The sequence below is a fragment of the Coregonus lavaretus genome, assembly GCF_964263955.1.
Source record: "Coregonus lavaretus genome assembly, contig: HAP1_SCAFFOLD_754, whole genome shotgun sequence".
In the NCBI taxonomy this organism is placed as follows: Eukaryota; Metazoa; Chordata; class Actinopteri; order Salmoniformes; family Salmonidae; genus Coregonus; species Coregonus lavaretus.
The window spans coordinates 171,344-187,514 of record NW_028161992.1 but is presented as its reverse complement, the minus strand read 5'-3'; the positions used below and the strand labels follow the sequence as shown (position 1 = coordinate 187,514).

Genomic DNA, 16,171 nt, shown 5'->3' with positions numbered 1-16,171 from the left:
ACCACTAACATTACAATGATATTCTAATGAGGCAACCACTAACATTACAGTATGATATTCTAATGAGGCAACCACTAACATTCCAGTATGATATTCTAATATTCTAATGAGGCAACCACTAACATTACAGTATGATATTCTAATGAGGCAACCACTAACATTACAGTATGATATTCTAATGAGGCAACCACTAACATTACAGTATGATATTCTAATATTCTAACGAGGCAACATTAACATTACAGTATGATATACCTTGGAATAAAAAGCAAAGGAAAACTACTACTAGATGGATTTTTTATTTCCCATCACCATGAATCATATTTAATAACTGAACAGTAGCAGACATAACTTCATCTGTTCCTGACTCTAGATAGTGGATTAAAAAGACCATCAATCTCCAATGATATTAAAGTACAATTCTGAACATTACTAATATACTGAGTGGCAGGTCAAGATATCTGCTGTTTTTATTGTTTGGTTAATACCACCACCTGCTGGACAGGTTTAATGTTGCTTGACTGAGCAGTACGGGAGAATAAAAGATGCCAAATTTAGGGCCGGTTTCCCGGACATCTCAATTGAACATGCTTTTTAGTCTAGGACTAGGCTTCATCTTTGTCCGGGAAACCGGCCCATATAGTTCAATTAGCAAGTAAGTAACACTACCTGTTCCATGATACTGAGGAAAATTACATTGAGACGGAGAACCAATTGAGAAAACATTTCAATGGTTCTGAATGACAACCAACATACATTAACAGCATACATCATGATTAATGTGAATATATAAGATTAAAACATTGCACTTACAAATAATATGAATGCATTGAATTGTAATTCACAACATCTTCTGAAGATCAAATCAATCAAATCATTGTACATAAAAACAGAGCAGAATGAATCATCACAGCTGGGGAACATCACCACCAGCATGACTAGTATCTATGTGGACCCTACTACAGTTTAACCAGCTCAGCTATAGACTACACCAGCATGACTAGTATCTATGTGGACCCTACTACAGTTTAACCAGCTCAGCTATAGACTACACCAGCATGACTAGTATCTATGTGGACCCTACTACAGTTTAACCAGCTCAGCTAGACTACACCAGCATGACTAGTATCTATGTGGACCCTACTACAGTTTAACCAGCTCAGCTATAGACTACACCAGCATGACTAGTATCTATGTGGACCCTACTACAGTTTAACCAGCTCAGCTATAGACTACACCAGCATGACTAGTATCTATGTGGACCCTACTACAGTTTAACCAGCTCAGCTATAGACTACACCAGCATGACTAGTATCTATGTGGACCCTACTACAGTTTAACCAGCTCAGCTATAGACTACACCAGCATGACTAGTATCTATGTGGACCCTACTACAGTTTAACCAGCTCAGCTATAGACTACACCAGCATGACTAGTATCTATGTGGACCCTACTACAGTTTAACCAGCTCAGCTATAGACTACACCAGCATGACTAGTATCTATGTGGACCCTACTACAGTTTAACCAGCTCAGCTATAGACTACACCAGCATGACTAGTATCTATGTGGACCCTACTACAGTTTAACCAGCTCAGCTATAGACTACACCAGCATGACTAGTATCTATGTGGACCCTACTACAGTTTAACCAGCTCAGCAGTACTACAGAGCCCAAACCCAGGATAGAGGGGCTGAGTGAATGTGGTCTGGACTCTGTGGAGGAGGGTCATTGTGTCAGAGACACTGTAGAAGGACAGAGTACCTGCCTTGTGATCCAGGTACACTCCTACTCTGGAGGACTGAGGGCCTGATACTTTAGTCTCAACATTATTGTGTCTGAACCAATAACCATCACTATAACACTCTAAACTCCAGGACTTGTTATTGTATCCAAATGCACTACCAATTGCATTACCTCTCCCTGTTCTGCTGATGTCTTTATATGAGACTGCTGTAACAACATCCTCCCCACTCCACTCCACCTCCCAGTAACAGCGTCCAGACAGACCCTCTCTACACAGAACCTGCCACCAGTTGGTGAATCTGTCTGGATGGTCAGGATATGGTTGGTCTTGGTCTGTATAGGTCACCTTTCTGTTCCCTTCAGACAGAGATAGGCGTGTGTGTGCTGTGTTTGGGTCCAGTGTGAGCTGACAGGAATCTGGGAGAAGAGCAGAGCAGAGACCAATGAGGGGAGTTAGAACAATACGTTAAGTCAGATACTGTATCTACCCTGTCTTTGATTAGAGCACAGCAGAGATCAAATCAGAGAAATATGAGGAGTCAGATAGATACCCAGTCTTTGATTAGATCTACTATTGCTATATATTTCTAGAGGGATTGTTAGGAGTGTCAGTAAAAAGAGACTGTTAGTTACTTCAGAATAAAGAGACTCACATTGTAAGAACTGTTCTCTGGTCTTGGGCTCTGGAGGCAGTACAACCTCCACTATATTCACTACAGACACACAAACACATTCACAGAGAGAGGGAATGTTATCATCATACCATATTCCACATGTTTATGACTAGTAGGGAACTTTCAATGGTCTAAAGTTGATGTTCTTATTATTTTCAACACACCTGTAGTGGAGATCTTGGTCCATTCTCCTTTAAGGACGTCTTCTAGTTTCTCTCTCAGTTCAGACACAGTCTTACTCACATCTCCAAAGTACTGAAGAGGACGGACAACGATGCTGGGTAAGTCTGAAGATACACTGGTACCGGAGAGAGACTGATAACTCTGGAGAGAGAGAGAGAGGGAGAGAGAGCAGAACCAAATGATTGAGAGTTTCTCATTGAGTTTTAATTTCACATCACATGTATCAAGGCAGTTGAGTTACCTGGAGGAAATGGATGTGATCCTCTGTGTGTGAGAGCTGCTCCAGCTCAGTGCTTCTCTTCCTCAGCTCAGCTATCTCCTGCTCCAGTTGCTCCAGGAGTCCTTCAGCTTGACTCACTTGAGCCTTCTCTTGGGCTCTGATCAGCTCCTTCACCTCAGAGCGCCTTCTCTCAATGGAGCGGATAAGCTCAGTAAAGATCTTATCACTGTCCTCCACTGCTGCCTGTGCAGAGCGCTGTTAAGAGAGAGAGAGAGAGACTGACTTGTCTTACTTTAATGAGCCATCCTCATTACACTAACACCCCCACCCCTAAAAGCACATTGCGTGCCACCACAACCTCTACACAATCACATTATCCAGTACCCAACACCACAGTACAATACACCAACCAGCACCACATTCCAACCGTCCATCCAACCCCTCCTCTCCGGCCGTACAGACAGCCCCCCTGAGCCCCCATACCTCCTGAAACATCTCCACACTGTTGATCATGTTGTACAACTCAAACTCAACCCTAAGGCGTCAACAGTAATGGCATTACCCTGGCAACACAGAAAAAACATGATGCACAGTCTGTCATTGCAGAAAACGGACACCCCTCCCCAACTCCCAGGTCAACCCGAGCCAACCAGCTATTGGTGTCCAGGGCTCCATGTAATACCCTCCACTGGACGACCCCTGACCTTTCCAGCACTGGGAGTTTATAGAGCCCCTCCACCTATACCCTGCCATGCTCTCAGCCCCCACAACCCCCTGCCACTGATGCCCCTTCACTCCCACTAAGCTCAGAGTGTTAAAAGTCAGTAAGTCCTCCGGACTCTCCTGCCAGTCCCCAGTCTCTGCTGTCACTTGCAGTTGTGGAAATGGTGGTGGCCCCTCCTCAGGCTGCTCCAGCCCTCAGTACTGCAGCATAGAAATCAGAGACCCCTGCTGTATTGAGTCTCTCCTGCCGCATGATGAAGAGCTGCTGATCCAGCCCCAAACCACCAGCCCTCCTCAACAGAGCACATGCTGGTTCCCTCCAGCCCACCTCCGTACGGTACAGAATCCTCTGCGCTGCTTTGAGTCAGAACGCTGCCACCCTGCTCTCCAGGTCCACCAGGCCTTGTCCCCACTCCTGGACAGGCAGGTACAGAGAGACAGCAGCTGAGAGTTTGTGAAAGGCCAGGGAAATGTCAATTTGATTTCTCTGTGACAGAGAGAGTTGGGAAAGGTCTGTGAGCAGAACCTGAGAACACCCAGGATCACAGAGTTCTGCCCTCTATAAATCAGAGTACAACTCCACAGCCGCGGCCTCATCTCCCCCACAACAGAAGTTACCCACCCATCAGGCTCCCTCATCTCCCCACAACAGAAGTTACCCACCCATCAGGCTCCCTCATCTCCCCACAACAGAAGTTACCCACCCATCATGCTCCCTCATCTCCCCACAACAGAATTTACCCACCCATCAGGCTCCCTCATCTCCCCACAACAGAAGTTACCCACCCATCAGGCTCCCTCATCTCCCCCACAACAGAAGTTACCCACCCATCATGCTCCCTCATCTCCCCACAACAGAGTTTACCCACCCATCAGGCTCCCTCATCTCCCCACAACAGAAGTTACCCGCCCATCAGGCTCCCTCATCTCCCCACAACAGAAGTTACCCACCCATCATGCTCCCTCATCTCCCCTCAACAGAAGTTACCCACCCATCAGGCTCCCTCATCTCCCCACAACAGACAAACATAAAACAAGGGATCTTCTTGGTTTCCCTACTCTGTTTTTCCAACCCCAAAAAGAAAGAGCTGGGAGCATCCATCTCTCTCAACACGGAAATCTAGCTCTGAATCTGTGCTTTCCCTACATCCCATCACTGACAGAGAGACTCAAACTCCCCCTTCAGCTGTCCCCACCTCGCCGGTTACATTAAGCAGTCTATACTCTGAAAGGGGTCCAGACAGCCTGTTCCCAATAGTGGGGTCAGTGGGATTGGATAGGGGCATCTCTCTCTCTCTCTGACTGGAGGAGAGAAGTGAAATGGTGTGTCTCCTCTGGTCAACAATACTCACCTTGAGAGACTCCACAGCCTGTTGGAGCTCCTTCAGCTCCTTCTCTCTCTCCTGGAATCTCTGCTGGACTTTCTGCTGACTCATCCCCAGCTGCCTCTGTGGAGAATCACTCTTCAATGAGCTATCAAGCTTTATTTGTCCAGTAGATCAATAGTATAGTAATGGGACATAGGGCCCATAGAAGATAGGGATTAATATGTTGAGGAAGTGTCTGTGTGAAACTATTTTATTATGTTGCTATGTGAATGATTATAGTTTTTATGGTAGGCGTACATGTATCAAGGGGTTGGGGCTGAACTTTGGACTCATAAAAGGACATTCAGAATGATAATGTTGTTTGACTTTAGAAAATGGTGATACATTTGGAGCAAACTCAATATACTCAAGGTTTGTGTTCATATTTATTCTGCTGAGGATTGATTTCATTTGAATGATCTCATATTCAAACAGACTTAGTTCCTACTGTATCTTTAATTATTTGTTTATCAGACAGTCACCAACAAGTAGTTCTGGTCTTACCTGTTTCTCAGTCCTCTCTGCTGCAGCTGACACTGTATCATGGCCTTTATGTTTATCCATTGTACACAGCATACAGATACACTGTTGATCGGTACGACAGTAAACCTCCAGCAGTTTGTCATGATGAGAGCAGATCTTCTCCTGTAGTTGTGCGGTGGCTTTGACCAGCTTGTGCTTCTTGAAAGCAGGAGATTCATAGTGAGGTTGGAGGTGAGTCTCACAGTAAGAGGCCAGACACACCAGACAGGACATGAGGGCTTTCTGCTTTCTGGGCCCAGTGCAGACATCACACGCCACATCTCCAGGTCCAGCATAGCACAGAGCAGGAGGGGGAGCAGCCTGGAGTCCTGTCTTCTTCAGTTTCTCCACCAACTCAGCCAACATGTTATTTTTCCTCAGATTAGGCCTTGGAGTGAAGGTCTCTCTGCACTGAGGACAGCTATAGACACCTGTCAGAACATCCTGATCCCAGCTTTCTTTAATACAGCCCATACAGTAGCTGTGTCCACAGGCAGTAGTCACCGGATCCTTCAGTAGATCCAGACAGATGGAGCAACAGAACAGTTCCTGATATTCTGCCATTTTGGTGCTCTCTCCCGTAGGTTAAGCAATGGCAGTGTCAAAGATGACTTTGTGTTTCATGGAACTCTACACCAGAGGACAGGGAGGGGCTTCCTACTTGACTGTGTACTCTGTATGTAGAGGGGATGTGTTTTCTTTGATAAGGAAGTGTGACAGAGTGTTGGGTAGTAGCCAGAGATGTTCAGTATTTCTCTTACATCTATTTGAAATACGTATTTTAATTACTTCTGAGTATTTTGTCATTTGAATCACACTGGGCTGAACTAAACATTTCAAAATACTAAATACTTTTCTATACCATTTTTTTTATTGTGATTCACATTTTGCAATAATTGAAAGTCGCTCTGGATAAGAGTGTCTGCTAAATGATTACAATGTAAATGCAAAAATTAATAATTGCAATCACTGAAAAACTCAATTTAAAGGGATTCTTCGGGATTTAGGCAGTGAAGCCCTTTATCTATTTCCCCAGAGTCAGATGAACTCATGGACACCATTTTAATGTGTCTGCATCCTGTATGAAGGAAGTTTGAGGTCGTTTTGGGAGCCAATGTCAACTAGCGTTAGCGCAATGACTGGAAGTCTATGGCATGCTAGCAGTTACTATAGACTTCATAGCGCTAATGCTAGTTAGAAACTTCCTTCAAACTGTAGAGACAAATAAATGGTTCCATTCATTCATTGATTTTTAGAACATTTTCAGGTCATTGTTTGTTTTCAGTGGAAAGTCCAAATACATTATTTTTCAGATGTTGGGGGTAAAACTGGCAAAGCTATAATGTTTATTTATGCTCCATAAAGTTGTCCTAGAATCTGTTGTTACCCTGACCTCTCCCACAGATTCCATCAGGTTACTACATTCAAACCATGACCTCTAACCTGCACCTGAACAGCTTCCTCCTGCCCATCGGTGCCATGAACGTCATCAGCATCCTACCTCTGCTGCTGCTGGCCCCTCTCATGGAGTGTGTCACCTCCTGCTACCTGTCCATGGAGAAAACACCCTTCTCCCACGCCAGAGTCATCAGTAAGCACACACACACACACACACGGCACAGATACACACACAAACACACACAGAGAAAGACACACACACACACAAACACACACACACACACACACACACACACACACACACACACACACCCACCCTACTGGTGTACCTGCCCCCTACTGGTGTATTAGAGACAGACAAGAGACGTTTGAACCAAATGAATGCTTCTTTCTCTTCCCAGTCTTCCTCTCTTCTCTGTTCCAGGCTCTGTGATCTCCTTCCACCTGACACCCAGTCATATCAGAGGCATCTCCCTGCACTTCCTCCCCCTGTGGATATACTGCTACATAGATGACTGGAAATAGCTGATTCATTGTGTCAATCAATTCAATAACAGAGCAATTCCAATGTCATGATTTTGACTTTTATATTGAAAGATCACATTGATTCAGTAATTGATTCAGAATACAGAATTGTTTGGATTCATACATGGACATGGGTGATTTAAATATTCTCATCTGTTCATAAATGGATCAACAATGATCCCAGTTTCTGATTTGACTGGTTTGCCAGTACTACAGTTTACATCAAGAGAAAAAGAAACCCATTTCCAGAGGATTGCAACAGCCAAGAGGTGATCAGGTAGACAGTAAAAGTCTGAAGCCTGAGTGTCAGTCTGTATGTGCTATCAGGCCATCTGTTAAGCAAGACCACTAACAGATCTGGGACCAGGCTACAAAGACTGTGCTATGTCTAATTATTATTATTTTTTAATTTTTTTAATAACGTTAAAAAAGGGGAATTGAACCAGATCATAGGCCTACTGGAAGACTGTTAATAACCCAGAAGCTCTCCATCAACATGTCTGAAATGGTTGAAATCATCTGTACCTACTGGTAATTATTGAGATATGATTGTGTACCAATCCCAAACCCAGGATAGAGGGGCTGAGTGAATGTGGTCTGGACTCTGTGGAGGAGGGTCATTGTGTCAGAGACGCTGTAGAAGGACAGAGTACCTGCCCTGTGGTCCAGGTCCACTCCTACTCTGGAGGACCAGGGGACAGATATTTCTGTTTTATTAGCATTGGGCCAAAACCTACAATGGGGGGGGGGCGATAGCACTCCAAAGTCCAGGACTGACTGTTACCTAGAAATGTAGACTCTGGGACCTTTCCTTTCCTGATGATCCCTCTATATGACACTACTATTTCAACCCATCCACCGCTCCACTCTACCTCCCAGTAGCAGACTCCAGACAGGCCCTCTCTACACAGCAGCTGTCTCCAGTAGTCAGGATAGGGCTGAGCTTTATCAGTGGCTGTCACCTTCCAGTTTCCCTCAGACAGGCTGAGTTCTGGATGAGCTGTATTCAGATCCAATGTCAGCTGGAGGACGTCTGACTGATGAAGAACAAAACCCAATAAGTAAAAGAAAGAACATGTATGTTGTCTTTGAGAGGGTGTTTGAATATCACTTACAGAGGGACAACTCTTCTTTGGTCTTCAGCTAAGGAGATATTTCGAATTCTGTCACTATTAAAAAATGCAACTTCATATCACATGTAACAAGGCAGTTTAGTTACCTGGAGGAAATGGATGTGATCCTCTGTGTGTGAGAGCTGCTCCAGCTCAGTGCTTCTCTTCCTCAGCTCAGCTATCTCCTGCTCCAGTTGCTCCAGGAGTCCTTTAACCCGTCTCACTGCAGTCTTCTCCTGGCCTCTAATCAACCTTTTCACCTCAGTGAGTATTCTCTCAATGGACCCGATCAGTTCATTGTCTCATACTTACTAACTTCTGCCTGTACAGAGCACTGATAACTCACAGAGAGAGAGGAGGGGCTCAATTTCCACTGTTACTGGATTCCAGACAACCTGTTCCCCAGTGTTGTCTTGGTACTATTTTCACAAGTGTGTGGTAAAATTTCACAACTCTTAGAACAAAACTCATCACAGATCGTCGAAAAGGCTGTTACTTTTTTCTTCAAAAACTTGAAGCACATTTTCAATTGACTAAGTACAAAACACAAAACCACACAGTAACATTTTCACCAAACCTAAATCAGTGTTTCATCTAGAAATACCTTTCATATAAAGTAAATGCCTTTCACAATGCAATGCTCACAATACTTTTCATATGATTCTCTTCTCATTTGTTTAAATACATTTGACCTTCACTTAGTCTAACTGCGCTTAATGGTTAATCACTTAACCGTTTGGTAAAACTATAGATTTTAAACTGGTTTGTCTACTATATAAGGATTTTGAGAACTACAGAAATGTGTTTGTAAAGTATAAACATCTAGATAACATGTATGATACATGATAACCATACATAATGACTGCTCATTATTGCTAATTGATTCCACATAGTGGGAACCACAATTGGTCACCATATAAAAGGAGGTTTATGAACATTTCTTTCAACATGGAGCAGGATAGACAGCAAGGGAGAGGAAGAAATCAAAGAGTTTGTGGACAAGGGGCCAATCAGAGAGGAGGGCATGGGCCCCATTAAAGAGGTCAGAGAGGTCAAAGAGGTGGACATGGGTCCCGTCAAAGAGGTCAGAGGTCAAAGAGGTGGACATGGGTCCCGTCAAAGAGGTGGCCATCAGAGAGAGGGAGGCAGACGGCAGGGAACTGTTGTGTCTAATGAAGTCAAGGCCATTGTTGTTGACCATGTGGTAAACAGAGGCCTTACCATGGCAGAGGCTGCCAGATTAGTTCACCCCAATCTGAAAAGATCAACTGTCAATAAGATCATAAGAAAATTTTCTCCATGAAAACCGGTAAGTCTGCTGGATATGCACTATGCTTTACCATTACATTTACAATAAATTACATGTTGTAATGCATGTAAATTCACATAACTTGTTCCAGTATTCTTCCAGTATGATCTACTGACAGTATACTCTTGTTCTACCCTCAGAATTGACAGAAGACCCCGTGGTGGTGGTGGTCGTGTGCTGAACGACCAGCAGGAGTGGGCAGTGGTGGAAATGGTGAGGGTCCAGGAATGACATACGTCTGTCTGAAATAAAGCAGGCCATTGAGGAGAATGATGACACCTTTGCCAATGTGGCATCCATCAGCCTACCAACAATCACCCGCCTTTTGAAGAGGCACCAGGTATCTATGGAACACATTGACCTGGAGCCTTTTGAGAGAAACAACTGGGGGCCGAGTATGTTCAGGTACAGCACTATATAAATACACTGTATTACTGTTGCTATTAATGCACATGCTACTTCACAATATCATAATGGAACTATACTGTAAAAAGAACTAACCAAAATATATTTTTAGAGGGTGATGGTGCTTGATGCTGCTGTGAACCATCACTAGTATATCTTTGTTGATGAGGCGGGCTTCAACCTGGGCCAAAACTTGGGTGCCGTGGGCGGAACCCTATTTGCCGACGGGCGTCCGTCCAAGTGCCTGGACAACGCGGAGGAAACATTTCCAAGTGCAGCAGCTATCTCTGAAGATGGTGTGGTAGGACGTAGACCATTACTTGGATCCTACCACGCTGCACACCTCATTGTGTTTCTCAATGAAATGGAGCAGGCCTGTCAAGGTGAAGGGGTCACCTATGTCATTGTGTGGGACAATGTCAGGTTCCACCATTCAGAGGTGGTTTAGGCATGGTTTCAGGTCCCTCCCTGATTCGTGACCCTATACCAGCCCCCCCGGTACTCTCCTTCCTCAACCTTATTAAATTATTTTTTTCATCATGGAGGTGGAAGGTGTACGATCGCCATCCCCATGAGCGTGCCACCCTCCTTCTGGCCATGGAAGAGGCATGTGATGACATCAATGCAGACCGATGTCAAGCTTTGATTCAACATGCCGAAAGGTTTCTCCAGTGGTGCATGAACAATGAGGACATTTACTGATGTGGATGAGAATTTATGGCCAAATGCTCTAGATAGGCTTGATGCTAATTAATGCGTGCTAAACATTATTTTATTTTCATTCATGTAATGTTTCATTTAAATGTCTTACATCTAATTACAGACAGTACTGTATGTTGCAATTATATCAGAAAAATAAAAAAAATTCCCCATGAATGATTGTAGAGGATGTCATCATTGATCACACCTTTGATTACACATTGGATAGATATCATGGAAATGATAGATTGTCAATGTTGTTGGGTAATGTAAGTGTATTGCCTAATGTAATCTGTAATCTACAGTACTGTAGCATATTACTTTCAGCACTTCTAAGGGTTATTTGAAACAATTATCTTGCAGTTATTGCTATTGGATTAACTGGTAGTTAATTATATATTTTCAATTGATTAGTTTTAAGTTGTTTTGGTGATTAAACCAATGCTCTCATTACATTTATATTTTGAATCAATGGTTGTGTGGTGAGAGATGTTTCCAATCCAAATGAATGGACAATGACAGGTTTTGAATGAAAGACTGGCTGCTTATCAAGCGTGACCAGCTTGGAGTGTTATACTAAGAGTTGTGAAAATGTACCACCTGCTTGTGAAAATAGTACCAAAGTGATTAAAAAGAAACCGTAATAGGATTTTTTGGGCGGGGATGAATTGTTAATTAATTTTCAATAAGGAACACTGAGGGAAAACACAACAGAAGAAAAAGGGGGGACCCAACCACTACAGTGAGGGAAATAAGTATTTGACCCCCTCTCAATCAGAAAGATTTCTGGCTCCCAGGTGTCTTTTATACAGGTAACGAGCTGAGATTAGGAGCACACTCTTAAAGGGAGAGCTCCTAATCTCAGCTTGTTACCTGTATAAAAGACACCTGTCCACAGAAGCAAACAATCAATCAGATTCCAAACTCTCCACCATGGCCAAGACCAAAGAGCTCTCCAAGGATGTCAGGGACAAGATTGTAGACCTACACAAGGCTGGAATGGGCTACAAGACCATCGCCAAGCAGCTTGGTGAGAAGGTGACAACAGTTGGTGCAATTATTCGCAAATGGAAGAAACACAAAATAACTGTCAATCTCCCTCGGCCTGGGACTCCATGCAAGATCTCACCTCGTGGAGTTGCAATGATCATGAGAACGGTGAGGAATCAGCCCAGAACTACACGGGAGGATCTTGTCAATGATCTCAAGGCAGCTGGGACAATAGTCACCAAGAAAACTATTGGTAACACACTACGCCGTGAAGGATTGAAATCCTGCAGCGCCTGTAAGGTCCCCCTGCTCAAGAAAGCACATATACAGGCCCGTCTGAAGTTTGCCAATGAACATCTGAATGATTCAGAGGAGAACTGGGTGAAAGTGTTGTGGTCATATGAGACCAAAATGGAGCTCTTTGGCATCAACTCAACTCGCCGTGTTTGGAGGAGGAATGCTGCCTATGACCCCAAGAACACCATCCCCACCGTCAAACATGGAGGTGGAAACATTATGCTTTGGGGGTGTTTTTCTGCTAAGGGGACAGGACAACTTCACCGCATCAAAGGGACGATGGACGGGGCCATGTACCATCAAATCTTGGGTGAGAACCTCCTTCCCTCAACCAGGGCATTGAAAATGGGTCGTGGATGGGTATTCCAGCATGACAATGACCCAAAACACACGGCCAAGGCAACAAAGGAGTGGCTCAAGAAGAAGCACATTAAGGTCCTGGAGTGGCCTACCCAGTCTCCAGACCTTAATCCCATAGAAAATCTGTGGAGGGAGCTGAAGGTTCGAGTTGCCAAACGTCAGCCTCGAAACCTTAATGACTTGGAGAAGATCTGCAAAGAGGAGTGGGAAAAAATCCCTCCTGAGATGTGTGCAAACCTGGAGGCCAACTACAAGAAACGTCTGACCTCTGATTGCCAACAAGGGTTTTGCCACTAAGTACTAAGTCATGTTTTGCAGAGGGGTCAAATACTTATTCCCCTCATTAAAATACAAATCAATTTATAACATTTTTGAAATGCGTTTTTCTGGATTTTTGTTTTGTTATTCTGTCTCTCACTGTTCAAATAACCCTACCATTAAAATTATAGACTGATCATTTCTTTGTCAGTTTGCAAACGTACAAAAAAAGCAGGGGATAAAAATACTTTTTTCCCCTCACTGTAACATTACAGCATAACATTTTAACGAGGCAACCACTAACATTAAAGTATGATATTCTAATGAGGCAACCACTAACATTACAGTATGATATTCTAATGAGGCAACCACTAACATTACAGTATGATATTCTAATGAGGCAACCACTAACATTACAGTATGATATTCTAATGAGGCAACCACTAACATTACAGTATGATATTCTAATGAGGCAACCACTAACATTACAGTATGGTATTCTAATGAGGCAACCACTAACATTACAGTATGATATTCTAATGAGGCAACCACTAACATTACAGTATGATATTCTAATGAGGCGACCACTAACATTACAGTATGATATTCTAAAGAGGCAACCACTAACATTACAGTATGATATTCTAATGAGGCAACCACTAACATTACAGTATGATATTCTAATATTCTAATGAGGCAACCACTAACATTACAGTATGATATTCTAATAAGGCAACCACTAACATTACAGTATGATATTCTAATATTCTAATGAGGCAACCACTAACATTACAGTATGATATTCTAATGAGGCAACCACTAACATCACATTATGATATTCTAATGCGGCAACCAATAACATTACAGTATGATTTTCTAATATTCTAATGAGGCAACCACTAACATTACATTATGATATTCTAATGAGGCAACCACTAACATTACAGTATGATATTCTAATATTCTAATGAGGCAACCACTAACATTACAGTATGATATTCTAATGAGGCAACCACTAGCATTACAGTATGATGTTCTAATATTCTAACGAGATAACCACTAACATTACATTATGATATTCTAATGAGGCAACCAAAACCATTACAGTATGATATTCTAATATTCTAATGAGGCAACCACTAACATTACAGTATGATTTTCTAATATTCTAATGAGGCAACCACTAACATTACATTATGATATTCTAATGCGGCAACCACTAACATTACAGTATGATTTTCTAATATTCTAATTAGGCAACCACTAACATTACAGTATGATTTTCTAATATTCTAATGAGGCAACCACTAACATTACAGTATGATATTCTAATAAGGCAACCACTAACATTACAGTATGATATTCTAATATTCTAATGAGGCAACCACTAACATTACAGTATGATATTCTAATGAGGCAACCACTAACATTACAGTATGATATTCTAATATTCTAATGAGGCAACCACTAACATTACAGTATGATATTCTAATAAGGCAACCACTAACATTACAGTATGATATTCTAATATTCTAATGAGGCAACCACTAACATTACAGTATGATATTCTAATGAGGCAACCACTAACATCACATTATGATATTCTAATGCGGCAACCAATAACATTACAGTATGATTTTCTAATATTCTAATGAGGCAACCACTAACATTACATTATGATATTCTAATGAGGCAACCACTAACATTACAGTATGATATTCTAATATTCTAATGAGGCAACCACTAACATTACAGTATGATATTCTAATGAGGCAACCACTAGCATTACAGTATGATGTTCTAATATTCTAACGAGATAACCACTAACATTACATTATGATATTCTAATGAGGCAACCAAAACCATTACAGTATGATATTCTAATATTCTAATGAGGCAACCACTAACATTACAGTATGATTTTCTAATATTCTAATGAGGCAACCACTAACATTACATTATGATATTCTAATGCGGCAACCACTAACATTACAGTATGATTTTCTAATATTCTAATTAGGCAACCACTAACATTACAGTATGATTTTATAATATTCTAATGAGGCAACCACTAACATTACAGTATGATTTCCTAATATTCTAATGAGGCAACCACTAACATTACATTATGATATTCTAACGAGGCAACCACTAACATTCCAGTATGATATTCTAATGAGGCAATCATTAACATTACAGTATAATATTCTAATGAGGCAACCACTAACATTACAGTATGATATTCTAATGAGGCAACCACTAACATTACAGTATAATATTCTAATGAGGCAACCACTAACATTACAGTATGATAGTCTAATATTGTAATGCCAGTGAGCAAATCTCCAATCTCCACCCTATTCCCTATGTAGTGCACTACTTTAGATCTGGTCAGAAGTAGCCTAGTGCACTACGTAGGGAACAGGGTGTCATTTGGGCCAGAGTCAGTAACTCCCCTGGGTATGAATTGTCTCTCTATCTTATCTGTCTTCTATATTATGTTCTCCTCTCCTCCTCTCTTCTCTCCTCTATTCACTCTATTCTATCATCCACACCACATGCCAGCTTCAACACAATCCATTTACAAGTTAAAGACACACCTTGGAATAAATAGCAAAGGAAAACTACTACTAGATGGATTTTTTATTTCCCATCACCATGAATCATATTTAATAACTGAACAGTAGCAGACCTAACTTCATCTGTTCCTGACTCTGGATAGTGGATTAAAAAGACCATCAATCTCCAATGATATTAAAGTACAATTCTGAACATTACTGATATACTGAGTGACAAGTCAAGATATCTGATGTTTTTATTGTTGGGTTAACAGCACCACCTGCTGGACAGGTTTAATGTTGCTTGACTGAGCAGTATGGGAGAATAAATTATACCAAACTTAGGGCCGGTTTCCCGGACATCTCCATTGAACATGCTTTTTAGTCTAGGACGAGGCTTCATCTGTGTCCGGGAAACCGGCCCATATAGTTCAATTAGCAAGTAAGTAACACTACCTGTTCCATGATACTGAGGAAAATTACATTGAGACAGAGAACCAATTGAGAAAACATTTCAATGGTTCTGAATGACAACCAACATACATTAACAGCATACATCATGATTAATGTAAATGTATAAGATTAAAACATTGCACTTTCAAACAATGTGAATGCATTGAATTGTAATTCATAACATCTTCTGAAGATCAAATCAATCAAATCATTGTACATAAAAACAGAGCAGAATGAATCATCACATCTGGGGACCATCACCACCAGCATGACTAGTATCTATGTGGACCCTACTACAGTTTAACCAGCTCAGCTATAGACTACACCAGCATGACTAGTATCTATGTGGACCCTACTACAGTTTAACCAGCT

The 16,171-nt window shown here is 41.9% G+C and overlaps 1 protein-coding gene across 1 annotated transcript; it reads right to left on the bottom strand.

Moving 5' to 3' along the window:
- Positions 1-280: 280 nt before the first annotated feature.
- LOC311119766 (tripartite motif-containing protein 16-like) lies at positions 281-5,999 on the bottom strand (the record flags this gene model as incomplete). The annotated part of the gene is made up of 6 exons (XM_084194422.1): positions 281-2,163; positions 2,400-2,459; positions 2,585-2,744; positions 2,845-3,078; positions 4,899-4,994; positions 5,418-5,999. The coding sequence occupies 6 exons, from the start codon at positions 5,997-5,999 to the stop codon at positions 1,640-1,642; spliced, it is 1,656 nt and encodes a 551-aa protein (XP_084050548.1). The 3' UTR covers positions 281-1,639.
- Positions 6,000-16,171: the final 10,172 nt, after the last annotated feature.